A 27,283-nucleotide genomic window follows, 5' to 3' on the forward strand; every position below is an offset into this window, starting at 1 on the left:
CCGCCCCGCGCCCGCCCGCCCCTCGCCCCGCCCCGGCCCGGCCCGCGCGGCGCTGCGGTTCTGGGGCTCGGACGCCCGGGTCGGCGGAGGTCGCGGCGGGGCTGGGACCGGCCGCACAGGTGAGCCCGCGGGCGGGGGCGGGGGCGGGGGGGGGGAGGTGCCGCGAGCCCCTGGCTTAGCCCCCGGGGCGCGCCTGCGTCTCGCGCGGGTCAGGCCCCTCCTTGGCACAGCCCACCCGTGCGGCTGGCCCCTTCCGTGCCCACCCGCCTGCCCGCGCTGGCGATGTGCAACGTGAGGAGCAGGCAGGAAGCAGTCCATAAAATCTCCCAAAGCGTCTCCTGGGCCCGGTGCTGCCTTCCTGGGCCGCGGTGGGGACCCCACGCTGAGCTCAGAACTCCCCAGAGACCGCGGCCCTGACCCAAGCTGAGGAGCCAGGAGGAGGCCTTCCTGGAGGAGGCAGTGTGACGGAGACTTGGGCCTCTAAAGGGTCGTTCGGGCCAAGTGCTGCATTTCCGCCCGTGGGAGCATTACTTCCCTGCCCTGAAGCCCCCCCCACACCCCCCGCGGCCCAGTCTGCACCCCGCTTTTGCCTACACCGGCTGATCTCATCCAGCCTCCTGCTCTCAACATGGTCTATACCCTGATGATCCGAAACAAAGATCTGCTGACCAGAGTCCTGCCTCCACCTCCCCACCTGCCCTCTCTGTGTGGAGGCCTGAGGGCCAGCTGGAGCCCCTCCCCAGGCTTCCTACCTCATGGTCCCTGGGCGCTGTCCAAACCCTTGGGGTCATCCTTGGCTCCCCTCCAGCTCCCACGTCCCATCTGCAGTCCCTCAGCAAGCCCCACGGCTCTTACTCCAGAGTAGATGAGGCGCCACCACTTCTCTCCCCCACACTGGCCCAAGGAGACCGGGCCACCAGCACCTCGCAGATGGCTCATGCAGCGGCCCCCCACCAGGCCTCCCTGCCCCACCCTGGCCCCTTTGATCTGCCTCCACACAACAGCCACAAGAGCCTTTCATGCCTCGCCCCAGCACCAGTGCTCCCCTGACCCAGGTGGAGAGGGACAGGTGGCTCCCCAGTCCCAGGCTGCTTTGCATGGACGGTGGCACAGCTGCTGGTGGACTGTGTGTGATGGGCTCTATGGTGCCCAGTAGCCGCCATCCAGCAGCCAAAATAATCAGGCATGCTGACCTCTCCCCATCTCGGGGGCGGGGGGGGGACTGATTGCAGAGGCCAGCCGGCATAATACCCCCCCTCCTTAATGGTAATGGTGAAGGTTCTCGAAGTAACTGGTCCTGGCTGGAATAGTTGGGAGAGAAGAAATCCTGCTTCCTCCTTTTCCCTCCCCCAACCTAGATGAGGAAGGTTGGTGCACTGGACTCACCAGGCCATCCTGTGACCACAAAGTGGTCTAAACAGAGATGACAAGGAACCAGGTCCTCCAGAACCCCCGGATCAAACCTGCCCCAAAGCCTGCCCTACTTCTGGACTTTTTAGTTTGATGCACCAATAAAGTCTCTCGTTTAAACTAGTTCACAGTTTTTTATTCCTTGCAACCCAAAGCATCCTCTGATAACACACCCTTATACTGTGTTACCAAATTGTGGAGTTTCTCTCCTGACACTAGCAGAAAAAAATTGAAATTTAAATTTACATAAAAAAAAAAAACAAAAAAAACAGAGAAGGCCTCTGACTGGCTGAGTCTGAGACACATAACCTTTCCAGGGGCAGGAAGGGAGTTAGACCAGGGCCTTATCCTCCCCAAAGTCAAAAGACAGTCTGCTTCCCGCCGGTTTTGCTAATGATAACCATGAAATACATGAATATGGATTAGTGTGGACAGGACCAGTGCCCGGCACGAAACGTTGGCTGTTTCCATTCTGTGGCAGGCCGGGGCTGCGAGGCCGTTTGCTCCCGGCTGGGCTCAGAGCTGGCGCCAACCCCAATCAACGTGGATGAAAGGATGACCCCCGTTTCCTGTTACCATTGAAAGAAGATTCCCACGGCCTCTGTGCTGACCTCGGGTGGTACCTTCTAAGTTCTTTCCCATGTATCTCTCACTCTCTCTCTGTCTTTTTTTAAGATTTTATTTATTCATGAGAAACACAGAGAAAGAGGCAGAGACACAGGCGGAGGGAGGAGCAGGCTCCTCACTATGAGCCCGATGCGGGACTCGATCCCAGGACCCTGGGATCATGCCCTGGGCCAAAGGCAGACGCTCAACGGCTGAGCCCCCCAGGCGTCCCTCCCGTGTATCTCTTAACTCAGGTGAAAGACCCTGCAGGCAGAGCATCCCCTGTTGGGAACCAGAACTACCCCCTCAAGCAATAGGCCTGCCCTGAGCCAGCAAGTCCCCAGGTGACTGAGCCCACGACAATGACGACCTGACCCTTACCGCCCACCTGTTCCAACCCACTGACCTTTGTCCCACATTTTCCAGGTATAAACCTGGATGTCTTTTCAGCTCTTTGGGGACAGCCTTTGAGATGTCAGTGCGCTGTCTTCCCGGCATTGACCTCAATGGAATAAACTGCTTTCCTGTGTCACCATCACTCATCTCCCTGCCTTTGGATTTTGTCAACGAGTGGCTGGACCTGGTCTCTTTGGGGCCCCGGAGCCAGGCGCTCCCACACCCCTGCTATCCATGTGCATCATCACCCAAGCAGCGGCCTTTTTGTGTGCAAAGAATTTGTAACCATACTCACCGGCCAGCCTGTTCAACTAGCACCTTGCACCTGCATCTTATTCTTGCGTACACTGCTTGCTCCCAAAGGACTCTAGGTAGGGAAGAGGGGACTGTGGTGCTAACTTCTCACACCCATACATGTGTGTGCCTCTGGACAGAGCGGGAATGGGCCTATTTGTACACCAAATCCTTCTCTCTCAAAACATGACAATGACATCAAGGATTTGATTCATGCCAGTGACTCACACACTCAATCCACACTCCATCGGGTTAATCTAGTGCTTTGTGTCTCTTGTCCTTTTTGGAATACAAATATCTTTTTTTTTTTTTTAAGATTGTATTTATTTATTCATGAGAGAGACACAGAGAGAGGCAGAGACAGAGGCAGAGGGAGAAGCAGGCCCCACGCAGGGAGCCTGATGTGGGACTTGATCCCAGGACCCCAGGATCACACCCTGGGCCGAAGGCAGGCACTAAACCACTGAGCCACCCAGGCGTCCCAGGCGTCCCCAAACATCTTTTTTTTATTATCAATGCAAGATCAGTCTCCCACAAAAGAGGGACAATTTGCAGGTTTTCTGTTTTAAAAAGCAACTTTGGACAGAAGAGAAAATCCCCCAGTCGCCGTGTGGCTGGCCCCATAATTGCACGGTATTAAGACACGGAGGGGGGGGAAAATGCCACCCTCCCTGCACTTGTGTTTGTGAGACTTTCATACAAATTCCACAGCTATAGCTTAGTGGTCATAACATGCGTACGATAAGGCAGTAATGCAGAATGATTACAGGGGAAACAATGCAGGTGTGTTCGCCATTCATGGTAAAAGGAAGGAGAAAGAGAAAGGAACAGTAAAACCCAGGCGGGTCCCGGTTAGGTTCCTTTCTCCATTTTTCCCCAAGTGCGTCTAATCAGCAAGCCACCAGTTACTCATTTCCTTTTGTTGCTATAACAATAACTCCGTGCATTTCAAATGCCTTGCAAGAGAAGACAAAGAATAATAATGCGAAACGAAGGAATTACATCTGAATGGCATTATTCCCGGCTTTATTAAATTTGCTCTTACAAATGTTTATGAAGTCGGAGAGTTGGCTCTTCCCCAAGCAGCAAATTCCACGTTAATAAGCACTGGGGGCTGGAGAGCTTGAAGAAAGGAGGAAATAAAGATCCTTTGGTCCAAAGTCTTAGGCTGCACATTTGTTTTCTCTCAAATTAACTCTCCCTGCCAGCTGCTTGAGCCAAGACTTGCTCTGCTTTGAACCTTATTAAAACCTCGAAACCAGAATTTCCCTGCTGAGTGTGGGCGCGGCGGCTGGATGGAGCCTAAAGGGATCTAGATCGCGCCCCACTCTCTCCCTTGCGGGCCAGGCCCCTGAGACCCGGGGCCAGGCGAGGGCCTCCCTGCAGCGGTGCAGCCCGGGCCAGCTCCCAGTTCAGGGCGGGTTTCCCACCCGCCCTCCAAGCCTGCTCCCGCCCCTGTTTCAGAGCAAATGCATCTGGTTGTTAGCACTCACTGCAAACTGAGTACAACCCATGTGCACCCTGCACGATGCTTTCTGGGATCATTTGGACCTAATTATTGAAATCCTGTGGATTTGCAACTGAGCAGGCCACACTCTTGATGCCCTATCTGACATGAGGGTGGGACACCGGTTGTGCCATCTGGCACCCTGCCCCTTTCACATGCCCCTGCTACACTGGGATTCCCACTCCTAGTCTCTCTGCCCAAGGTGGCCAGACAATGGGTTTACCCGTTTTCCTTCGCAACCAGGGCCCAAACAGGGACTTAGGCTCCACCATCATGATGTATGCTCTTAGGGAGGAAGCAGTCCTGGAATATATTACAGTGGAAAGGGTGGTTGGGCATGTGAGTGGAGGGGTGGAGGAGGCTGCGGTGGCTACAAGCACCTGGGACATGATTGGTGTCAGTTCTGGTGGCAGCTGGAGCATCTCTGTGCAGTGGGGGCATCTTGTGCAATCGTAGTGTCTCTGCAGTGGGAGCATCTCTGTGCAATGGGGGCATCTGTGCAGTGAGACCATCTCTGTGCAACTGGAGCATCCCTGTGCAGTGGGAACATCCCTGTGCAGTGGAAGCATCTCTGTGCAATGGGAACATCTCTGTGCAGTGGGAACATCCCTGTGCAGTGGGAAATCCCTGTCCAGTGGAAGCATCTCTGTGCAATGGGAAGATCTTTGTGCAGTGGGAGCATCCCTGTGCAGTGGGAATATCCCTATGCAGTAGGAGCATCCCTGTGCAATGGGAACATCTCTATGCAGTGGGAGCATCTCTGTGTAACTGGAGCATCCCTGTGCAGCGGGGGCATCTCCGTGCAGTGGGATCATCACTGTGCAGTGGGGGCATCTCCACACAGTGGGGGTGTCCCTGGCAGGGCCTGCAGGAGTGGCTGTTTTCCCATCAGGTGTGTCCCCTGGAGTGGGTTGGGGTCCCTGCTCCTGGAAGGAGTGGTGCCTCGGTGTTGGCTCTCCCACTCCCGACGGCTGGGATCTCCCAACATCCTTTAGCGACCTCCTGCCCTATATTGAGACAGAATCTACTTCGGGGGCTGGCAAACACGAACCCTGCCAGATCCCGCGTCCTCCCATCTCCCCCCGCCAAACACAGGCTGACATAAATCCCCATAGTGAAAAGAGAAATGTCAGCATGAGAAATTCTTCTTGTGATGATGTGGATGATACTTTACATTTTTATAGCTTTTTACAGCCTGTTAAAGCGGTTCTGAGCTCTAAGCAAACACATCAGTCAATGGGGAAGAGCGTTCTTGGGGTAAGACCGTCCGTTTATTATTAAGCCATTATCACTTTCAGGTCAAAACCCATTAAGCGCTTGTCTACCCCATGCATTGTCTGCGCAGAGCTACTTAATCAGGGACGCTGGTGTCTGGGAGCTTACAATCCTACAGCCGGGCTCTGCATGTGTCCATAATGTGTGCACAAGCAAAGAAATATCACCAACCACAGAATTTTGTGTCTGGAAAAATCCGTGCTACAGAAGCCAGAAACTGAGGATGGAGTACCTGCCTAATGTCACACAGCAGCGACCAATTCAGGATCAGAGCCCAGGGTCCCGGCTCTGCCCACATGGGTACGTGTGCATATAAACATATAAAACCGCGTATCCCCTTTGGCCTTCTCCCCCCGCTCACAAACCACTTTGGAAAGAGTATTTTTTAAAATATTTTATTTATTTATTATGAGAGAGAGAGGCAGAGACACAGGCAGAGGGAGAAGCAGGCTCCATGAAGGGAGCCCGATGCAGGACTCGATCCCAGGATCACGGAATCATGCCCTGAGCCGGAGGCAGATGCTCAATCACTGAGCCCCCAGGCGCCCGAGGGAAAGAGCATTTGGGAAAGAAGAGTGTATCAGTCAGGTCAAGCCAGGGTATGCCACTGTAACAAACAGCCCCCCCCATCTCAGGGGCTCACACAGATTTAGGTCTACCTCTCATTCACACCACATGTCTGCAGCCCCCAAGACCTCACCTAGCAGAGCCGTCCTGTCTAGAACAGTGCCACTCACCACACAAAGGGAAGGCGAGCTCCGGAGAATCTCCACCTGGCAGCTCCCAAGGGCCCCGCATCCCTTCTGCAGAGAACGCGCCGGCCAGAGCTGGTCACGTGGCCCCAGCTGCCACAAGGAGACAAGGAAGTGGGGGCCTTCCAGGTGCCCAGGAGGCAGAGAGCAGAAGAACATCGTGATATTAGGGGCTTGAGTCTGTGCCCGCTGCATCCCTGGCTGAAGCTGCACGGAGTCCCCAAGGTCACTGCTGGACACTCCCAGAGTTCGGAGACCACAGTCCCTCGCTGGAATAATGCTCCCCCCACTCAGGCCTCCACAGAGGGGCCAGCATGGAGCGCCCACACTCCCCAAGGAAAGTGCCACAGGGAGGGAAGGAGGTCTTCCTTCCCTGCTCTCTCCCTCCCTCCGTCCTGACCCCTTCTAAGTATCCCGCGCCGTCCTGTGAAGTACACTCACGCTGTGGATTCCTTCATTGTCCAAAACTGAAACCCTGTCCCCACTAGGCACGTCCGTCCCACTCCCCGTGCCCCCGGCAACCACCTTTCTATTTTCTTCCTCTGTGAGTCTGATGACTCGAGGGGCTTCCTATAAAATGGAATCCGACAGTCCTTGTCCTTTTGTGACTGGCTTGTTTCACTGAGCATGATGTCCCCAAGGCCCCTCCGTGTCGTGGCACGTGTCAGGATCGCCTTTTTTTTTTAAGAATGAACAATATTCGGGGACGCCTGGGGGGGCTCAGCGGTTGAGCGTCTGCCTTCGGCTCAGGGCGTGATCCCTGGGCCCCAGGATCGAGTCCCGAGTCTCGCATTGGGCTCTCCACAGGGAGCCTGCTTCTCCCTCTGCCTGTGTCTCTGCCTCTTTCTCTGTGTCTCTCAGGAATAAATAAATAAAATCTTAAAAAAAAAAAAAAGACAACAATATTCCTTTGCGTGGATGGAGCACATTCTGTTTATCTGCTGGTCCGTCCATGGACACTGGGTCGCTTGCACCTTTGGGCTACTGTGAATCGTGCTGCTACGAACATGCAAATATCATTTCAAGTCCCCTCCTTCGGCCGACCTGGGTGTACACCCAGCAGTCTTTCTTTTAATTCACAGGCCAAGTAGTACTTTGATGGTCAAATGGGAAATCACACGTGAGTCAAATCTTTAGGAGCACACACCGACTTCCAGGCTTTCTGTCTCAGCCTGGGGTCTTCCCTTCCTTCTCCGGGGTCATCCTGGGCTCCAGGCAGCTCCAGCCAGGAGGGACTCCCCACTCCGATCTGTCCCTCCAGAGCACAGGTCTCCTCGCCCCTGTGATTCCTGGGCCTCTGGCCACCCAGCCCCCTGCGGGACCTTCCTAAAAGCCAGACTGACGCTACAGAGAGCAAAGCGGGTATTGCAGAGGACACCCCGTGGTCCAAGGCTGTGCTCACTGGGGTCTCAGGCTAGTGGGTGGCAGTTGTGGGGTGCACACACACACACACACACACCCCAAAGCAAAGGTTAACTCTCAGAAGGGGTGCAGGCAGGCAGGCAAGGGCACTAGGAAGGTTATAGTGACCCACCCCCAGTTTTCTTAAATGCTACAGGGTGGGTGGGGCTCCCGTGACCTGTGACCACACTGGGCTCCTGGCCCCAGGTGAACTTCCTCTGACTTCCAGGGTGGACCTGGGGATCTTGCTACCTGAGAAATGGGCCCATCATCCATCAGGGTGGACGGTATTATTTCAGGGACGGTGTCCCCTGAAAATGTGTATGTTGAAGCCCTGACCACCTGAATGACTATATTTGGAGACGGGGTCTCCAAGGAAGTAACTAAGCTTTATTTTTTAAATTTTTATTTATTTATTCATGAGACACACAGAGAGAGGCAGAGACACAGGCAGAGGGAGAAGCAGGCTCCATGCAGGGAGCCCGATGGGGACTCGATCCCAGGACCCCGGGATCACGCCCTGAGCTGAAAGTAGATGCCCAACTGCTGAGCCACCCAGGTGCCCCAAGAAGTAATTAAGGTTTAAATGAGGTCAGAGATCAGGGGGCCCTGACCCCATAGGATTAGTGTCCTGAAGGAGCCATAGGATTAGTGTCCTGAAGGAGAGACATGGGAGGACCTCTCCATCCACCACTTGAGGGTCCAGTGAGAAGGTGCCCATTTGAAAGCCAGGAGCAGTGGCAGTGGGAGCGATTGAACGGGACAGTTGGGGGGCTGAGCATACCCCTCCCTAAGGCTTGAACAGATTGAGGAGTAGACACCCCAAGTGGGCTTGGACTTGGGGCCGCAAGGGGTGTGTCCCGCTCCTCGGAGGCCCTGCCCGGCCTGCCCAGATGGAGCCCCAGGATGGCAGGCCCACCTCTGGGCAGTGCTAGGGAGGAGGAGGGGAGGGGCCGGCTGCCTGGGCTGGGGGCCTCTCCAGGGGCGAGGCAGGCAGACCAGAGCAGCTCTGGATGCTGAGTGAGCCCCGGGGACAGGTGGCCCTCCCACACCCGCGCCCAGGACAGGATTTTCTTTACCTTTTCCAAGAAAAGGACCAAGGCTCCCTCTGGCCTGGCCTTCCTGCTCCCCAGAGGCTCCTCCACCATTCAGCTCATCCAGCAGGCATGTGGCCCCGGGAGGCGCAGGTCCCAGCCATGGGTCCCCCGTCCCCGTCCCCTAATGCTCTGGCCAGCAGCCACCAGAGCTCTGCAGTGGGACCGAGGTGTGACAGGGCCCTGGCACGGCCGCCCTCTCAGCCGAGGGACCATAGCCGGCCTCACACCTCTTGGAGCCTCTGTCCTGTCGCCTGTGAAATGGGATTCGTGGTAGCAGGCAGCCCCAGGGACAGGGACAGGGGTGGGGATGGGAGGACGACGCGGGCGCTGGCCCAGAGCAAGAGCGTCAAGTTCCTGGGGGCCAGGACAGCTGCTGCTGTAAAATTCTCCCGGTCCCTGGAGGTGGCTTTCTCCACCTCCGGTTCTCCTGCCTCCCAAAGTGGGTGGGTCCTGGCGGCCAAAAGGGCCTTTGCTTGTTAGGAAGGGCGACAGGCTGGGTTTGGAAGCCTGGGACCAAGGGACCGAGCTGACCTTTTCTGCCAGAAAACAAGGAAGATGCCGAGGGGGCAGGGCCAGGATGGTTTAGTGCCATTGGCGTTACAGAGACAGAGAGACAGAGGTAGAGAGGTAGAGACAGAGACAAAGAGAGACAGAGACAGAGACACACGTATGCATGCGTGCATTAGTGTCTGCATAGATGAGCATGACCTCCAGGGGAACCTGAGTTCCAGCAGGGAATGCAGAGGTGTGTGCAGGGGGGTGGGAGGTGGAAACTCTCTCCTGCAGCCCCCCTTCCCCCCGACCCCACCTCCCCTCCCTGTGGGAGGTCCGTGAAAGCCCCTCAGTTCCCGGATGCTCTGGTGCACTGGGCTTGTTCATGGAGAATGTGATGAAGGAGGGGGCCTTGCTTTGGGGCCTGGGCCCCAGCTGCCCACTCTTCCCATCCTGGTCCTGTGTCTTCTTCCAGGAGGGGACCCTCCTCATTTTAGCCTCACCCCTCCTGGATTCCACGGGTGCAGGTGAGGGAGGCAGTCGGGGCCATGGAGCTCCCAGTGTCTTCAGCCGGGTTAGCCCAGGCCTGCCTTCCCGGGGCCCACGGTGTCGTGGGAATGTCACAGGCCTTAGGAAGGGGGGTGAGGGTGGGGGTGCCAGGGGAGGCTTGGCCAGGTTTCCCCTCAGGGAAACCAGGGAGCATCTTGCACTCAGGGAATCTTGAAGTACGCCAGGCAGAGGGGTCCGGCTCAGGGAAAGCAGAGAATGAGGGGTGCAGGCAGCGGTGGGAAGCAGCAAAGGGCCTCAGGGAGGGGAGTGTGTGTGCACACATGTGCATATGCACGCAGGGGTATGCACGCAGGGGTGTGCACGCAGGGGTGTGCATGTGCTGCACATGCATGGAGGAGGGAGTCGATGTGGGGAGCCCCAGCCAGAGGCGGCCTAGAGAGGCGCCCCCGTGGAGGGCCTTCCGCACCAGGCCCAGGGCAGCAGGCAGCTGCGGGGGGCTCCGGGAGGGCAACGGGGGGCAGCCCCCGTGCTGTGGAGCAGCCTCCCTGGCTGCCCCGGGGGTGCAGCTGGGGAGGGAGGCAGCCCAGCCGGGCGGGGGCAGCGATACAGGCAGGAGGGTGAGGCGGCATCAAGGGTGACAGGTGGGGCACCTGTCACTCCCAAGCGCTGGGTCCCGGCGACTCTGGCAGGAAGGGGAGGCCGGCGGCCCCCATGGAGGAAGCCAGGGAGCGCCCTGAACAGGGCCACACGGTGGGGGGCTCCCAGGGGAGGGTGCCCTGAGTCCCCCCCCCCCCCCCCGCCCTCAGAGGTGAGCCACAGGGGCTGGAGCGCCAGTCCTCAGCTCCCTGAGCTGATGCACCGGACGGAAGGACAGCAGCGTCATTAGCGTCCCTCCTGAGAAGCGCACGGTCGGCGGAGCCCGGGCCCAGGAGCAGCGCCCAGCGTCTGTCCCCAGCAGCGATCACACAGGCTCACGTCACACCCAGGGGGTGCTGCGACCTGAAATGTCACTTCAGGTCCTGACAAGTGGGCAGGGGGGTATGGGCCCGCGTGAGATCTGGCTGTGGCTCCGACCGGGGCGCCGCCACTGACACGTTCTGCAGACGGCGGGGATGTGGGGCGTCAGTAGCGTGCACCTCCCCTCGTCATCTGTGTTTTCTTGTAAAAGCGCCATTCTAAGGACGTGCTAGACGGGCTTCGCAGGTGCCCCAAGGAGTCACACAGACCGAGGCAGCACCCCGAGACGGAGAGCGGGACCCCCTCTGCAGCGCGGACATGGGGTTCCCGGGTTGAATCGTTTAAGACAGCTTTGTCGGTTTCTCCCAGATTTCCCGCTGTGTGGCCCTCTGTCCCCCTGCACCCCCGCCACCATCCTCTTCATCGGCTGAGGCTGCGGGATAGAGCGGGCGCCCCGTTCCCACCACCCTCCGGCTCCATCACCTGCTTTTGGGCGAGTTTCTGCCCGAAGCGCTACTGACTTTGATGCTTAGCGGGACTTCTCACTTCAAACCCTTGGAGCACCCGCCTCGGGACGGAGGGCTGCCGGTGTCTGGTGCGGGTCACGGCACGCGGGTCCCCTGGGGGCTGGCTGAGACGCAGAGTCCGCATCGGCAGGTGCAGGCTGGGCCCGAGATCCCCAAGCCCCACGCAGGGGCCAGAGAGTGTCCCGAGAACCTACAACGAAGACAGAAACATAAGGTGGGTTCTCACAGCCCAGCCCATGGGGAAGGTTCCCTGGTGATGCCGTGGGCGGACCAACCACGAATAGTGAACGTTCCACAGGCTCGCTGACCTGTGGCTGGGGCTCGGCGGGGACAGGACAGGCGGCCTCCTCGTGGGGGTCGGACTAATCACAGACCCCTCTGAGCGGGTCTCCCAGGAGCTCGAAGCCCCGGGGCCCCTTCCCGGGCCCAGGTCTCTTCCACGGCTTGGGGCTGCAGAGGTACGGGCTTCTCCACATCTAGAATGCCTGCACCGTAGAAGGTTCCAGCCCCACGTCCCGTGTCTGCCCCTGAAATTACAGTGACGAGTCCCGTGGAGGGAACAGGTGGAGGGACTAGGGGTGGCAGGTGGGGTGGGGTAGGACAGCAGGCTCCTGGGCCGCAGGCTTGCACTGGCCGCAGCCAGCTTGGGGCCTGGCCTGAGCTCCCTGGCGGCCAAAGTGAGACCTGACCGGGGATGTGGCCTTCATCGTAAGAAAGTTTGGTTCTCGGAAGGGATGCTGGTGCTTCATCCAAGGCCAAGGCCCACACATCTGTACGTGAGACGTTCTGTGGATTGGGGGGAGGAAGCAGAAGCTGGTCCTTTAAATTATGTGACCTCTGGTCCTGAGTTTTCATGTCATTTACCCATTTATGACAAGATGTTTCGGTTTACCTTAAATGTGTTTTGAACAAGGCTGCTAGACCTGCTCCCAGCCCAGGTGATAAGCTGCTCCTCTAAGGGGGGGGTCCTGGGGGCAGCCCCTCCACTTCTTCAGGACCCACGCTCTGCACCCACCCTCCCGGGGGTTCACCTTCCCCATCACAGGTGAGGCACCACAGGCTGGCGTATGGGGTCTCCCTCTGCCCAGGGCAGTATTTGTCAGAGCTCCGGGGTCCCCACAGACAAAGGCCACACCTGGCCGTGAGCCCCTGTGCTAGCAGGTGCCACCAGAATCCCCAGGGGCCTGGGATGCCCAGACCTCTGCAAGGGAGCCCTTAACACTAGGAGGTGGGCACAGAATAGAGGGCCCAGCCCCCCGGTGAGGGCAGAGCCACACAGGTCCCTGCCATTTCTGGCCTTGGCCTGGCTCTTCTGCCTGGAGGGGACCCTGCTGATGGTCATCACCCCCCATCCCAATCCATTAGCTGGCTCCAGACCTATCCTGGGTTCCAGGAAGGAGCTGGGAGCCAAGGAAGGCAGTTCAGGGATCTCAGCCCCATTGGCCCAGCCGAGTGGCCCTTCTCGTTAGTTCTCCGACCTGGAACAGGCTTCCGGCCCAGTTCCCCTGAGGCTGGGGTTGCTCACTCTTGTCCTCCCAGCTGCCCGGCTGCCCCCTACTCGGGGCCGCCCACCTGTTCCTGGAGCACCTTCCAAGTGCCGGGGCGGGGGGGCGGGGCGCGGAGCTCCTGAAGTCAGTACATTCCCATCTTGTCCACAGATGACAAGCCAGAGCTCCTCCTGGCCGGCCGCCCCACGGCACATCTGTGCCCCGAGCTGAAGCGGGGCTCCTGGCTGGGTCTCCTAGGAGATACGCAGACGGCTCCTCGCGCAGATCCCCATGGCTGGCGGGCCCTGTGTCGCCATCAGTGAGCCTCCCCTCCTGACCACCCAGTGCACAGCACTTTCCAGCCCCCATCCCATGGGGCCCCCTCCCCACCTCCAAGAGATGAACTCGAGGGGTGAGCCCTTTGAATGGGACAGGGGGTTGCCTTCCAACCGGATGAGAAACATCCCCACCTGGCCCACAAGAAACCTCATGTGCTCTTCCCTCGCTGGTGGCCGTGCCCATCCCTGACCCTATGCGTGTGCCCTTCCTGCCACAGTCCCAGCCACTCCTAAGAGGCTACCCCGCTTTCCAGCTCTTCCTTTTCGGGGCCTCTGAGCCCCACTATCAGGATGGGGCAGAGGAACTGGGCCCCAGCAACCTGCCCTGGGACCGAGATGTGAGATCTGGGGGTGTAGCCCCGGGGAAGAAGGTCTGGGGCCTGGCATCACAGACATGAGCTCGGGATCGGGGCAGACAGGTTTTATTCCATCCTCTTCCTGCCCACGGCCAGCCGCCCCGGGCAGAGCAAGGACGGGTGGCTCGAGGGTCTGGGACAGGCACACACAGGTCACGCTGTGGCCTGAGGCAAACGGGAAGGGGGTTAGGCAGGTCTGTGACCGACCCCCATTGCTCTGGGGATCATTCTGGAGGCCCGGCTGAGCCACAGGGTTCGGTGTCCACGGGGGTGGACACTGGCGGGCCGGGGCAGGCTGGGGGCGGTGGCAATGTCTGTTCCATGCACACACGGCTGCCCAGCGGACCTGGTGACCTGTGAGGCAGGTGGAGCAGCCAAGAGGCCCCAGCACGGAGCGGGGCTGGGGGCTGGGGTGGTGGTGGTTTTTCCGACAGACTCAGGAAATGGCAAAGTGGCTGGCGCCCACAGGAAAGAGTAAAAAAACCTCTTGCACACATGCACCCCACAGGCACACACACGGGGGCAGTAAAAACTCGGGGCCCTCACACAATGCTCTGCCGACCCCCAGCCCCCTCGAACTCCGATGCGCCAGAGCCACGGGCCCGGCCAAAGTCAATGAAGATCCCTTCCGAATCGGAGTCCACGGATTCCAGGATCTGGTCCACCAGGTTCTCTGGACTGGAGGAGGGCGGGGAGCCGTGGGCCGCGCCTGGGCCAGGCTCAGGGGGCTGGCTGGGTGGGTACAGTCTGCTGGGGCACGGCCCCGACTGGGGCACCGGAGACGGTCTGAAGGCCCCGGCGGGGCCCTGGCCAGGCGAGTCGGAGAAACCCTGGGGCTCGGGGCAGGACGTCATCTCCGAGACCGAGTGCCTGCGGATGCCAGGCCCACCGGCTGCTGCACCCTCGGCCTCGTGCTCCGCCACGGGGTTCAGCAGCGGGGTGTTGTAGCTCTTGGAGCGCACCACGGGGTTCTTGGCCAGAACGTCCCCTGAGCGGGAGCGGCGCAGGAAGTGCTTCTCTGCAGAGACAGACAGACGAGGTGTTAGGCCCGGGAGGCCAGGGGCCGGGTGGGCAGCAGCCACTTGGCAAACCCAGGCACCCGTGTGTTCCAGGCCCTTCCTGGAGCCCCTTGGACTCTCATTTGCTTGGTCCCTGGTGGTGAGAGCCCACGTGGTTGGGGCTTGGTCTGTGGAGACCCCCCAGGGCCAAGAACAGGGGCCGGGGCACAGCAGACGCGGTTTACTGAGCCCAATGAAGCAATGGGGCATGTGTTAAAGGAGCCACGTGGCTGGCTTCTGCCCTTCAGGCCAGGCAGCCCCACCCCTGCAATCCCCAAACAAGCTGGGTTCCTTGGGCTCTGGGCCTTTGCACATGCTTGTGCCCTCTGCTGGCCAACTCTTGACTTTCAGGACCGAACTCAGATGGGACCTCACTGGGAACACAGAAGCCTCTGCCGGGCTTTAGGGGAGTCATCACGTCGCCGTGTGTGGCGTCGGCCTACCAGGTCCCTGCACACAGCAGGGCTGGTGAATGCTTGGGACCGGTCTGTGCCTGACAGAAAAGCCCATTCCCAGTGGGATCTGGTTCTGGCCGTCTATTCCCTGGGGGGCCTGGATGGCTGGATTCCCTGGGGGGCCCGGGCAGCGGTGGATGGGGCCAGAGGTTACCCAGCTCCCCGCCCACGGCCCAGTCAAGCCCTACCCAGGATGCAGGAATGTGTGAAGGGGCCCTCGCTGGAATAGAGGCCGTAGGTGCCCAGGTAGGGTGACACCACCTTCTGGATCAGCGTCTCCAGCCGCAAGTAGTCCTTGGTCACGCCCCGGGACTCGTGCACCCCCTGCAAGAGAGGGAGGGAGGCGGGTGGTCGCCGGACAGCCTGTTCCTCGCCTGCCCGGCCCAGTCAGACTGAGCTCAACAGTCACCACCAACAGCCAGACCCCCGGGTTTCTGGCCCCCATCCGAGCCTGTGGTGACCTCCCTTCCCAGCCCTCCTGAGTCGGGGTGTCTGTCCCTCCCTGCTTTGACACCCTCGAGGCTGCCCTCTGCACATGGCAGCTGGAGTGGCCTGAAAGATTGTGACACCCTGTGGCCACACCAGGTTGAGAAACCTGTACTCTGCCCTTCGGAAGAGAGTCCCCCAACCCCAACCCCAACCCCAAAGCCACGCACTGGCCTCCCAGAGGCTCTGGGCAGTCCTGGGGGACGCACCAGCTGACCTCACTGAGCGACAGCAGCACCACCCTGGGGGCCCTTGCTCCTTGCCCCAGGGAGGCTGCCCCCCATCCTCTCCACACTGCCGCCCGGCCCTGCCAGCTGTCCACCTCCTCCCTGACCCCCCTCATCCGAGCTCTGAAGGGAGCTCCACCTCCTCTGGTTCCATCAGAGCCAGAGCCTGAGGAAGGCAGCCGCCCGGAGGACAGCCTGGGTGTTGCTGATGGGGTGCAAGCTGGTGCCCCAGCATCCCCGGCAGAGGGCTGGCACAGTCGGGCTCCAGTGAGCGCTCACGGAGTCACTGTCTGAAGGAATGAGGGGACAACATCCCTCCCCAGGGGGCTGCTGCTGGCTCACAGCACATGACACCCTTAGGACGTCAGATGACAGCTACAGACAGTCACACCGCCTACGAGAGACCCACAGACTAAACGTAAAGGGGTGAGGGGTGCCTGGAGGGCTCTGTCAGTGAAGGGTTCGAATTCTGATTTTGGCTCAGGTCACGATCTCAGCGTCATGGGATCAAGCCCCTCACTGGGCTCCGTGCAGGGCAGGGAGCCTGCTTAGAGTTCTCTCTTTCTCTAAAAAAATAAATAAAAATAAATAGAAGCAGAGGGTTGAGAGCCGTGCCACGCTGATGGCAGTCTCAGGAGGGCAGGAGCAGCCAAGTTACTTCAGACAGGGTGGACTCTGGCCCAAGGAGCGTCATCAGGAGTCACGAAAGTCATGACATAATGATACAAAGGTCAACTCTCTGGGATGGCATGACAACCCCTAAGGTGCCTGCACCTAATAACAGAGCGTCCGGCCAGGTGAGGCAAACTGCTAGAGCCACGGGAGGGGCCGTGAATCCACTCATGGTGGGGGACCTCAACCTGCACGGAGACAGACCAGTGGGCAGAAACTCGGGAAGGACACATGGAACTCAATGCTACCCCCAATTGACTGGATCTCATCACCAGCAGACTGCTCTCCCCCGACAATGGCAGAACACGCATCCGCAGCTCCCGTGGGACACCTGCCAGGTCTGGCCACGTTCGGGGCCGTGAGATACACCTTCACACATCGACAAGGACCAAAATCCTACAGTGCCTGCTCTCAGACCACAGGAGCATGAAGCCAGGACTCAGAACAGGAAGACAACCAGGAGATCCCCAAATACGTGCAGATGAAACAACTGACTTGCTTTGAAATAACCCATGGGTTGAAGAAGAAATCTTAACAACTAAAATGTTTCTGGTGAGGGATGCCCAGATGGCTCAGCGGTTGAGCACCTGCCTTCGGCCCGGGGCCTGATCCTGGAGACCCAGGATCAAGTGTCCCACATCGGGCTCCCTGCATGGAGCCTGCTTCCCCTCTGCTTGTCTCTGCCTCTCTCTGTGTATCTCTCATGAATAAGTAAATAAAATGTTTTGGGTGAAATGAACATGAAAACACAGTGAATGCACTGGAGGCCGTGCCCTGAGGGAAGCTGTAGCATCAAATGAATATACTAGGACAGAGAAAGCCGAAAGCCAATAATCTAAGCTTCTATTTCAGGAGACTAGAAAAAGGAAGAGCAAACAAAGTTCGAAGAAAGCAGAACAAATATAATAAGAGTAGAAGTCAGCGAGCCGAAGACAGGAAAGCCTCAGAGATAATCAACGCAACCCCAAGCTGCTCCTTGGAAAGACCAGCAACGTCTCTAAGCCTCCAGCTAGGCTGACTAAAACAGAGGATGTGAATCCCTAACAGCAGGAACGAAAGAGGAGCCATCACTACAGACCCCAGAGATCTGGGCAGTGGGGTTCTAAGTTGCCATGCAGGACCCCACGTTCCCGGGAGCCTCCTCCACCCCCAGCAACAGTGGCAAGGATGACCACGATGCTTCCGCTCAGCTGGGCCATTCCGTGAGCTTCACACTGCTTCACTCCTGAGACCTACAAAGGATGTCTGTCTCTGCCCCTGGGTGCACAGGAAGAGAATGGGGGACCAGGGGCTGCATGCCTGGCAGGCACTCCGATGCACAGTTGCTGCCCCGGGGCCTGGGAAGGAGAACGGTCACTCTGCTGGAGAAGCACAGGGAGCACGATTGGTCCCCAGCACATGCTCACCAGCAGCTGTGACATTAGATCCATTTGGGACGGGAAAGCAGTGGGGACAAGGGCACCGGGGGCATGAGACAAGCTCCTTCAACGTGCAGGCCGGGCAGGGAGTGGTGCAATAGCACAGGCGTGCGGCCAGGGCTGTACCCATGGGTAGGGGGTGGGGGCAGGAGGGCAAGTCTTGGAGGCCGCAGGGCCAAGCCTGGGAAGCTGTGTGAGGCAGAGAGGCCACCAGGGGGTGGCACTGCCCCAGCCTGGCCCCCACCTACCTGTGTTCTTGGGATCAAGGTGGGACCCCCTTCCTGGTTCTAAATCTCGGTCCAGCCACTGAGTTCCCAGAAGTACCACCAGGGGCTTTACACCGGGTTTAACCCCCTAAGTGCTGGAATGTGCCCTGCAGGCAGGCGGTTTCACTGTTGCACAGGTAAGGAAAGAGGCTGAGACACAGTCTTGAGGTCCCATTTCCACCCAGCCAGGGGCCCCGAAAATCCTTCCAAATCCGTGGCAGGCCCGGCACCAGCTCCCACCCAGTACAGTCCATCGACCCCTAGACCTCCACATTCTTCAGCCCTTCCCTGCTCTGGAACCTTCACTGGCTGCCCCAGACCCCAGACCAGCCTCGCAGACCCTACTTTAGAAGGGCACCCACATGCTCGGGGGATACAGAACACTGACCTGTCCTCGCCTCGTAAGACGCAGGCGAGGACAGGCCTCATCAGCCCTGGATGGACGAGGACTCTACACCCTGCCTGTACCATGGGGCGGCTGACGGTCCCTAGCCTTGTCCCGCCACAGTGCGGAAACTGCGGGACACTGTGCCCATCACGGGGCCGGAGATGCGGCCGTTCGCAAAATGCCATGTTTGCGGCACAGGCTGGTGGCCCGTCAGCCCCTCTGCGGTCTCAGGCAGGCCACTCACTCCCAGGGGCTGGAGGGTGGCCGCCAACACCTTGCAGCTGCCGCCTTCTTGAAGCTGCCCTGGAGGGTGAGAGCCACTTGCACAGAAACCTCTGGAACCACCGTGGGGAGGCGGCCAACAGCCCCGACGACGGACTGGAGCGGGGCGTGAAGGCACGGCAGCCCCTGCCCATGAGGGACACCCTGGGCTCCCCAGGGAACCAGGTGGAGGCCAGGCCTGTCCTGAACGCTCACCTTCCCCCAGCACCTCCCGGGCTCCACCTGCTTCCCTCTCCCCTCACAGGTTTTTCCTGAGAAGCATCCCCACGGATGTGCCACGTAGACCCGAATGAGTCTCAGGCTCTGCCTCTGGGGGGCCTGGCCTGGTGCCCGGAGACGCGCCTCCACGGGCCCCCACCCACCTGCAGCACCAGCAGCATCTGGACGATGGCGGGGGGCACGCGGGCGTGGGTGCGGGCCAGCGCGTCCTCCAGCTTCACGCTCAGGGTGATGGTGTTCCGGAAGTGCAGCAGGGCCAGCTGGCGCACCGACGGCTCCTTGCCCTGCAGACAGAGTGCCGCGTCCCCCGCCCTGCTGCCGTCACGAGACCCCTGCCTCCCCCCGCATCCACAGGTCCGGGCCCCACTGACCCTCGGGGCCCCCCTTCCACCTCGTCCCACTCCCTGGACAGCCCCGGTCCTGAGGGGAGGCTCCTGCCCCACGCCGAGGCCCTACTGTGTGCTGGGCAGGGCCTACCACGCACTGCTCAGGGCTTCACGGGCCTGTACCAGGGGAATGTCCTTATTTCCCAATTGTGGGAGGGAAACTCGTTCTGAGACGCCCAGGGACATGCCCGTGACCGGGTCGGGCCATGACCTGGGTCCCGGGTGTCCCGCAGCTGGGGGCCCCTCACCTGCACCGGGTAGAAGATGGCCTGCAGCGTGGGCAGCACGTCACTGAAGAAAAAATCCCAGGTCTCTGCCAGCGAGTCCAGCAGTTTCTGTCCTGTGGGCACAGGCAGCCGTCGCTGCTCACCGCCCCTACCCCGTCCTCTCTCCCGTGTGCAGGAGGACACAGGAGCTGTGGGCCGGGCTCCAGGCCTTGGAAGGCCCCCCACCCCCAGCACTTGGCAGCCCCAGTGGCCTGGGGTCCGCTGTGTGGCCTCCCTGTGCCTCAATTTCCCCGTCAATAAAGCAGGACAGTGCAGGGGCCAACTTCCCAGGGCCACGGGGATGAGGTGAGCTGTGACAGGGTCCCCGTGACGGGGCCCAGGGTGGAGGCGGCACTGGCTAGCACTGGCTGGAGGCTCCCATCCCCTTCTCAGCCTCGTCCTCCCCTCCCCCCGAGTCCCATGTGACCCCCCAGCAGGCGGGGAGTCCATCTGCCCACACCGATGTTTACAGAGCACTGACGCTGGGCACCGGGGACCTGTCACAGGACGGGGAAGCAGGACCTCGAATGGCGTTGTCTGCCCGTGGAAGGAAGGGGTGACCTCAGTGGGCAGATGAAAAGACAGAGCCTCTGAGATTCAGGTCTTTTTCCTCCAGGGCCCTGGTCCCTGTCACCCTGGGCTGCCCGAGGTGGGATCTGGGGGGCCAGGGAGATGGCGTCCAAGAACAGCATGTCCCAGGTAGGGCAAAAGCAGACAAGTGAAGAGGATGAGGCAGGGAGAGCTTCCTGGAGGAGGTGCCATCCAAACTGATGGAGGCGGCTGGGTTTGCCAGGATGGACACCCTCAGGGTGGGAGCCGCACAAGCAGATGTGTGGAGGGCAGGCCTTTGGTCAAGCTCTGGGTGCCTGTGCAGCCCCCGAGGGAGGAGGACACAGGCTGGCTTTGGGCTCCCCCAGGAAACACAAAGTGCAGAAGCCTGGGCCCTCCCAGCGGGGATGAAGCCCTGCTGGGTCTGGGATAAGCAGGTCCCGGCTCGTGTTGCCAAGGCCCCTGCTGCGAGGTGGGACGCCCCCCCCCCCCGGAAGCCAGGCTAGTGACCGGCTAGATAAAAGGGGGTGCAGGGGTGTCTCTGGGTGAGGGGGGTGAAGTGCCACAGGCTGGCTGCCTCCCCAAGTACTGCTCGCAGGGGACAGTCTCGAGGCTCCCAAGGGACCCGGGGGGGGGGGGGCAGATAAAGGCCTTCGCCTCCTGTCTTACTTTCTTTGGGCTCTGGGCCCCACACCTTCCATCCACAAAGGCCCAGATCTGTGGGGCTGCGGGGGCTCCGCGGGGCCCAGGGGGCGCCCCAGGCAGCCCATCCGACGGTGGCGGGGCCTCCGTGTGCGGCCCATCCGCTGGCACCAGGGCTCTGGGGCAGCAGCCAGTCCTGGGGCCCGCACCTAGCTCCGCAGAACCCGGGAGGGGTGGGGGCCGCCGCCCGTGGAGCTCTGCCCGTACAAAAGTCCCTTCAGGTCCCTGCCACCCCTGGCAAGAAGAAAGGCGGCTCAGTTCCCGGGGCCGGCCGTGGGGTGGCTCTGGGCATGGGCCAGGCCGCGGGGTGGAAACGCTGCGGAAAGCACATGTTGTCAAACACGGACGCCAGGCCCCGTCAGAGCCGCACGCTGACCGAGAGGCCGGGAAGCACGGCCTCGCCCACTGGCTGCGGTCTCCCGCGGGCTGAGGTCTAGGGGCACCGGCGAAGGGGCGGCAGGGCTGTGGGGGGTTACAGTTTCAGGCGGCACAGTGCTGGAGCCCTCTCTGCTCGCTGGAGGACCCCAGGGGAGTCCTGCGACTGGAGCCTCAGTGTGTGATCCTCTGACGACGGGCGTGGTGACCGTCCTTGCGCGCACAGGGCGGCAGGCTCGCGGAGAGCAGGCCACAGGCACGGCCACTGGTGGGCGCAGCTGGGCCGCGTCCGTGCTGAAGCTCAGCAGAAGCCAGGTTCTCATCCGTCTCCCTTGATCAGCCGGGGAGGCCGGAGGGCACCAGGCTGATCTTGGCCCCGGTCTCAGCCCCGTGATGACCACAAGGCAGCAGAAAAGGCTGCAGCGGGGGCTCCGAGGAGGCCAGGCGGCCAGGAGGACGGCCCGGAGGAGTCAGGGCCGTGGCCACTGTGCGGTTTGGCCAAATGGCCTATAATAGGCTGGGATTCCTGCGGGACGAGGGAGGCCCGGGCCTAGGGCCTGGAGCCTGCAGGAGCCCCCGAGCTCCTCCCCAGAGTCCTGGAGCATCTGACAACCGAGGAGCCATCCTGGGGGCAGCCGGAGCCCACTCCTGTGAGCCACGCTCCAAGACCACAGACCCACATGCAGCCCCGGAGGGAGACTCCAGGTCTCCCATTTCCAGGAATCACTGGGCCCGGGAGCTCATGTCCAAGGCCCGGGTGGAGGCTGGAACGGGGTAGGCGGCAAGGTCCTGGGGCTGCCCACAAGGCCCCCTGTCGCCCTCCAGCAGAGGCACCGTTGAGGACACTGCTGGCCACAGGAATTGTCTCGAGAGCTGCCCTGGGAGCCACACCGGGGCAGGAGGTGGACGGGGCAGGCTCCAAAGGCCACCCCTTGGGGTGTGGTGCTGGCTATGTCCCCACAGCATGGACTGAGGGGGGCCGAACTTCCTCCCGAACAGACTGCGTTTTGAGGCCTGGCTCTAGGGCCACCATTTCCGTGTAGTCCTCCCTGACTGCCAAGACGGAGCTAACCTTTCCTTCCCCGGGCCCTCCCTTCAGCCTGACGTTCGGCATGCTGAACTGTCACCGTCTGGCCCACATCTGTGTCCCTAGTTGGGCCGTCGGTCCCTGCCAGGCAGGGCTGGATCTCCTCCATCTCCGAGCCCCCAGAGGCTACCTGGGGCCTGACCTGTAGTGAGCAGGCGGGTGGGGCCCATCCAACCCCACAGCGCTGGGATGGGGACGCTGAGGCTCAGGCCTGTGGCGGGAGGGCAAGGGCAGGCCAGGCCCTGTGGCTCCCAGACTGGGGCTCCGTGCCCGTCCCTGAGGCCTGGGGAGGCTGGACGGCGCCGGCACTCCCCGCTGGTGGCCTGGCCGACACAGCCGCTGCAGGCGGGCTCTCCTGAGCTGCACAAAGCTTCTCTTCTCTGAAGATCCCGGCTCCCCTGGGCCAGAGCCGGTGGGTGGCACAGGCACTTCTGGAATGTGCCAAGTAAGGAGAGGGGCGTGGGAGGGCGTCTCCACCAGGTGCCAGAGCCTCACCACCCTGCCCTGCTGGCTCAGCTGCCGCCTCCTCCAGGAAGCCAGCCTGGGCCTCTCCCTCCCCTCCCAGGCTCCTGTCTCCGAGCCTCTGCCCGATACAAGGAGGGGTATAGGAAGCGCAGGGGACATGCTGCCCTGAGTTCCTCCGCTGGCCAGGGGGTCCTCCTCTGTGCTGTGGGCTACCACCCCTTCACCCTAGGATCCGAGTAAACTCAAGGAAAAACCTGAAGCAGTAGTAGAACCAGGCTGGTGCCTCAGTTTCCCTGTATGTGCAGTGGCTACAGTGATGCTATCTCCTTGGCCCGGACGTTGGGGATCCAAGGAGTCAGCAGCTGGCCAACACCCAGGACGGTGGAGCACAGAGCGAGCAAGTGCCTGGTGTAGAGAAGACGCTCAACAGACGCTGGTGGAGCCTGAGCTCAGCACGGGGCCTCGCACGGAACAGGCCTCAGCACAGGCTCCTGGGTCCCCGGAGATGTTGCTGGGACGGGGTTCAGGCGCCAGAGGCCCCGGGGCAGTGAGGGGAGCCAGGGCCTCCACCCGATATCTCAGCCCTCCTGGGCTCTATTGCAGGGGTGCGGGAGGGGGGATGTTCTTCCCAATAAGGTTCCCTCCTAGGATCAGATTCTGGCCTGGCTGCCCTGCTGCCCCCCACCCCGAGCCCTGGGGCCACAGGTCAAGCTTCCCAGCAGCAGCACGGCCCACACTCGGTCCCAGCTGCGGGGCCACCACTCACCCTCATAGAAGCGGATCTTGTCCCGCAGAATCACCATGCCTTTCGTCAGCAGCTGGTTCTGGAAAGCACGCACGGGGTGCCGTTACCGCCCCGGGGCTGCTGGGGGCAAGCAAGACCCCCAGGAGCCCCCTAGCTGGCAGCCGAGGCCCAGGGGGCAGGGACTCAGCTGTGCCCGCCACCCCCCAGCTCGCCCTGGGAGCACAGCGAACCCCCCAGAGGCCCGCTGCGCAGGGCAGGTGGCCACCTTCACGTCCCACCATGAAGGAAGGCCCTCCATGCAGGCGGGCTGCAGGCCAGACATCCTGGCCTGGGAACCACATCGGGGACTTGAGGCCCAATGTGCCGGGTTCCCGCTGTCACGCCACCCCAGCGTCACGGCCACTCATTTGAAGCGTCCAGAAGGGGAACGCTTGGACACACGGAGTGGATGGTAGCCGCTGGGGGCCGTGGGGAGTGGCGAAGGGGGGGCGGCTTGGAAATGTGGGGCTGCTGCTGGGGGCAGTACGTTCTGGAATTAGTGGGGTTAGCACCCTGAATGCCACTAACTGTATACTTGAAATGGGCGCTGCATGAGTGTCACCCCGTGATAAACCTGTCATGCTGAAGAACCAACCCTACAGCTGCATGAAGTGAGGCCTTGCACTTGGAGCCCACCCCAGGCAGGTGGTGTGAGCCGGGCAGGCAGTTCCAGGATTTCACGGGCTTTGCGGGCTTTGGACCAGAGGAGCTGTGACAAGTGTCAAGTACAGCACAACCTGGGGACTGGGGGCCTCGCAGTGCTGATGCCAGGCCAACAGCATCACCATGTGAGCTCAGGGCACTGGGGCCATGCTGTGACACAAACGTGGATGCTCGAGAGCCCACCCTGCTATGCCAGGGGATGAACGACCCGTCAGAAAACCAACCCCAGGGGCACCTGGGTGGCTCAGTGGCTGAGGCCCTGCCTTCAGCCCAGGGCATGATCCTGGAGTCCCAGGATTGAGTCCCCGCATCGAGGTCCCCACGGGGAGCCTGCTTCTCCCTCTGCCCATGTCTCTGCCTCTCTCTCTGTACCTCTCGTGAATAAATAAAATCTTTACAAAAAAAAAAAAAAGAGAGACAGAGAGAGAGAGAAAAGAAAACCAACCCCATGTCTGCCATGAGCCAGGGCACGCATGGCACGAAGACTTCACCTGGATTGTTATTAACCTTCACGATGCTCCACGTGGGCTAGACAGGGAAACTGAGTCACAGTGGTGAGGTGGCCCTGGGAACCAGTGCTCCATGTACCCACCAGGAACAGGTGACCCCTGCCCTTTCTGGCCAGCTCGGAAAGCAGCCCCAGCCCCGCGGAGAGCAGACCACCCACCTGCAGGTACTCCGTGAAGAAAGACCCCAGCTCTGTCTTCAGCAGCTGCCTGTGGGCCGGAGGGGACACGGGAGTGAGGGACAGCAGGGCTCGGAGCCTGCACGGCATGGGGGGGGGACACGCCCCACCTGTCCCCACGCAGCGGGCCTCTGTGCGGCTTGCCCCAGGCTCTCAGGCACCTGCCACCATTTCACACAAGAGGCAGCTGGAGGCTCCCCAAAGGCAGAGTGGGGGCCATGGGCACCCGTTACGTTCTCGGGGGACACAGGCAGATGAGGGGCTCCAGCTCCTCAGCTCCATCCCTCCCCCTGCAGCCGCTGCACAGACCCTTCCCCTCCCTCCATCCTCCGGTCGTCCTCCCCAGGGCATCTTCACGCGGCTCCTCCCATGCTCCACCCTCAGCAGGCTCAGAGAGGTCAAGTGACTCATCCAGGGCCACACAGGACACACCAAGCTGGGCTCTGACCCTTGTCCTTTGTACTCAACGTTGACAGCTCTGTGCTGCACACCTCTGGGGGCTGAGGGAACGGCGGGTGTCCTGGCCCAGACCCGGCACAGCCTGAAATGCTTGGGCGCTGTCAACGTTAGGCCCACCTGTCCTCTCCCTCCCCCTTGGAGCTGTGTGCACTCGTGCACACCTACACTCGGGGGGGGGGGGGAGTACCAAACTCACTCCCCCCCGTACCCACTCTGTGGCTGCTCTGGTCCTCAAAGGCCTTTAGGGGCTGCAATGCTTTACTTTCCTGAAAGTGGGGACCCCCAGGACTGGCTGTCCCCCGGGGGGTAGGGGCGGGGGGATAAGTGTAGCCCAGAGGGCAGGTGGTTCGCGTGAGGTAACTAGCACCCCAGCAGCTGACCAGCAGTCACCCCTGGAGCTGGGGGCTTCGGGCAGGATCTGGAAGGTGCGGAGGCACAGGGAGGGGCCACAGCCATGCCAGGCCAGTCACGGACCGGAGCTCTCGACAGCTAGATGGGTGGTACCTGTGTGCCTGGTGGGACGGTTAAGGACCCCAAGGGTCAGTGCACCTGCAGCCGTCTGGAGGCAGCCCCGGGGCCCCGTCCTGCACCCCTGCCCGGTGGCTTCTCTTAGCACAGGACCAATGTCAGGTCACTGCCCGACGCTGTCCCCATGTAACGGTGAGGTTAACGGGGACGACGTTCATCGGGCTGAGCCCCACCGGGACAGCAGGGGGTGGAATGTTGCGCTGTGTGAAGCCAGTGACCCCGTGGTCGGCCCCCAGCCACCGTCCCTCCACCTTCTCCCAAGTCAGGGCTTCCAAGGATAAAATGTGACCTGAGCTCCTGTCATGACCCCGTGTCCAGGCTCAGTATCTATCTCAAGGTCCCCACGTGACACAAGGGGCCGCTCTGGGCAAGAGCAGAGGGAGAGGCTTCTGGAGCAAAGGGCAAGGAGGGAAGATCTTCTTTTAGGCCCAAGACTGAGCCTGGGTGAGTCCCCTCCGCGTGTCAGGGGCCAGAGGGCCAGCCCCCCCATGCTGCCAGTGCACCGTGCGAGGCCGGGCAAGGCTGGGTAAGTCCCCTCCCCTGCCTGCATTCCAGAACCCCGGGGCCCAGGACACCCTAGAAGGTAGAGCAGGAGGGTGCGGGGTGTCAAGGGAGACCATGGCTTATCCTTGGTGTATACAGCAGGTGCTCAGTAAAGCCCTCCTCACCCTCTCCCTGGCCCAGTCAGTCGAAGTGAGTATGAGCATGAATGAATGAATGAATGTCTCCTTTAGGGCCAAGCAGACCCTCTGTCCCACTGCTGGCTGCCCCGAGCTCCCCACTACGTGTGCCCCTGAGCAGGGGCGAGGGGCATGGGCAGCCAAGCACTCTCATTTGTGCTCTGCCCACCAGCTCTCCCAGCTGCAGATGAGGGAAACCAAGCTCATTCCACAGATGTGCAAACTGAGGCCCCAGGGCCAAGTGGTGAGGTCCCTGTGGGTTCTGCTGGTCACACTGCACCCGCACCCTTAGGGGAGCCTCCAGGCAGCCTACGTACCCGGACACCACCCTGTCCAGACAGGTCTGCAGGTGCAGCGGCAGGGGCAGGGGCAGTGGCACGGGCAGGGGTAGGGGCAGCGGTAGGGGCAGGGGCAGTGGCAGCGGCAGGGGGAGGGGCACGGGCAAGGGCAGGACAGCCGATCTGCACCCCAGCCAGAAGCCCAGGGGGCAGCAGGAGGGGCCTCAGGGCACAGCAGGTGGCCAAGGTCCTGCCCTGGGGCTCACACGCCTCTCGGGCCCCAGGCAGACCAGGAGCTGCCTGAATGCTGCAGGAGAGGCCACCCCAGGCAGACACCTGGGCAGCAGCGGCAGAGTCAGGATGGGCTCGGAACGCAGAGCAGCCTGAGCCACGGGCCTTTCACAGCTGAGCACAACCAGGCACCTGCGGCCTGATTCTGAGGGTGGGGTGTGCGAGGAGTCCTTCGGGGGCAATGCCGTCCGAGACGCAGCAGAAAGACG

The 27,283-nt window shown here is 61.1% G+C and overlaps 2 protein-coding genes and 2 long non-coding RNA genes across 12 annotated transcripts in view; 1 reads left to right on the top strand and 3 right to left on the bottom strand.

Annotated features, from left to right (window-relative positions):
* Window positions 1–776, bottom strand: part of ARHGAP8 (Rho GTPase activating protein 8) — a 66,764-nt gene extending 65,988 nt beyond the window's left edge. The window contains exon 1 of the mRNA XM_035721747.2: window positions 753–776. Coding sequence (XP_035577640.1) covers window positions 753–757 — 5 coding nt within the window. The 5' untranslated portion in view covers window positions 758–776. The remainder of the gene's footprint in view (window positions 1–752) is intronic.
* On the top strand, window positions 38–2,554 carry LOC112666247 (uncharacterized). The gene is made up of 2 exons (XR_003140787.3): window positions 38–119; window positions 2,443–2,554. It is a non-coding gene; the product is annotated as an uncharacterized LOC112666247 (long non-coding RNA).
* Window positions 2,555–5,867: 3,313 nt separating this feature from the next.
* On the bottom strand, window positions 5,868–10,536 carry LOC125755904 (uncharacterized). Its single transcript, XR_007413419.1, has 2 exons — window positions 6,226–10,536; window positions 5,868–6,018 (listed from the first exon to the last, which is right to left on the bottom strand). It is a non-coding gene; the product is annotated as an uncharacterized LOC125755904 (long non-coding RNA).
* A 2,919-nt stretch (window positions 10,537–13,455) lies between these two features.
* PRR5 (proline rich 5) overlaps window positions 13,456–27,283 on the bottom strand; it is a 48,547-nt gene continuing 34,719 nt past the window's right edge. For 4 of the 9 annotated variants that reach the window (XM_025456834.3, XM_025456826.3, XM_025456817.3 and 1 more), the window contains 6 exons: window positions 24,821–24,869; window positions 23,473–23,530; window positions 19,511–19,602; window positions 19,020–19,160; window positions 15,107–15,242; window positions 13,456–14,423 (listed from right to left, as the gene is read on the bottom strand). In XM_025456834.3, the coding sequence (XP_025312619.1) occupies window positions 13,948–14,423; window positions 15,107–15,242; window positions 19,020–19,160; window positions 19,511–19,602; window positions 23,473–23,530; window positions 24,821–24,869 (952 nt within the window). In that variant the 3' untranslated portion in view covers window positions 13,456–13,947. Of the gene's footprint in view, window positions 14,424–15,106; window positions 15,243–19,019; window positions 19,189–19,510; window positions 19,603–22,960; window positions 23,112–23,472; window positions 23,531–24,820; window positions 24,870–27,283 lie in introns of all 9 variants that reach the window. The other 5 variants (XM_035721753.2, XM_025456841.3, XM_035721751.2 and 2 more) reach the window with 5 other exon arrangements.

This window comes from Canis lupus, chromosome 10 (genome assembly GCF_003254725.2).
Source record: "Canis lupus dingo isolate Sandy chromosome 10, ASM325472v2, whole genome shotgun sequence".
NCBI lineage: Eukaryota > Metazoa > Chordata > Mammalia > Carnivora > Canidae > Canis > Canis lupus.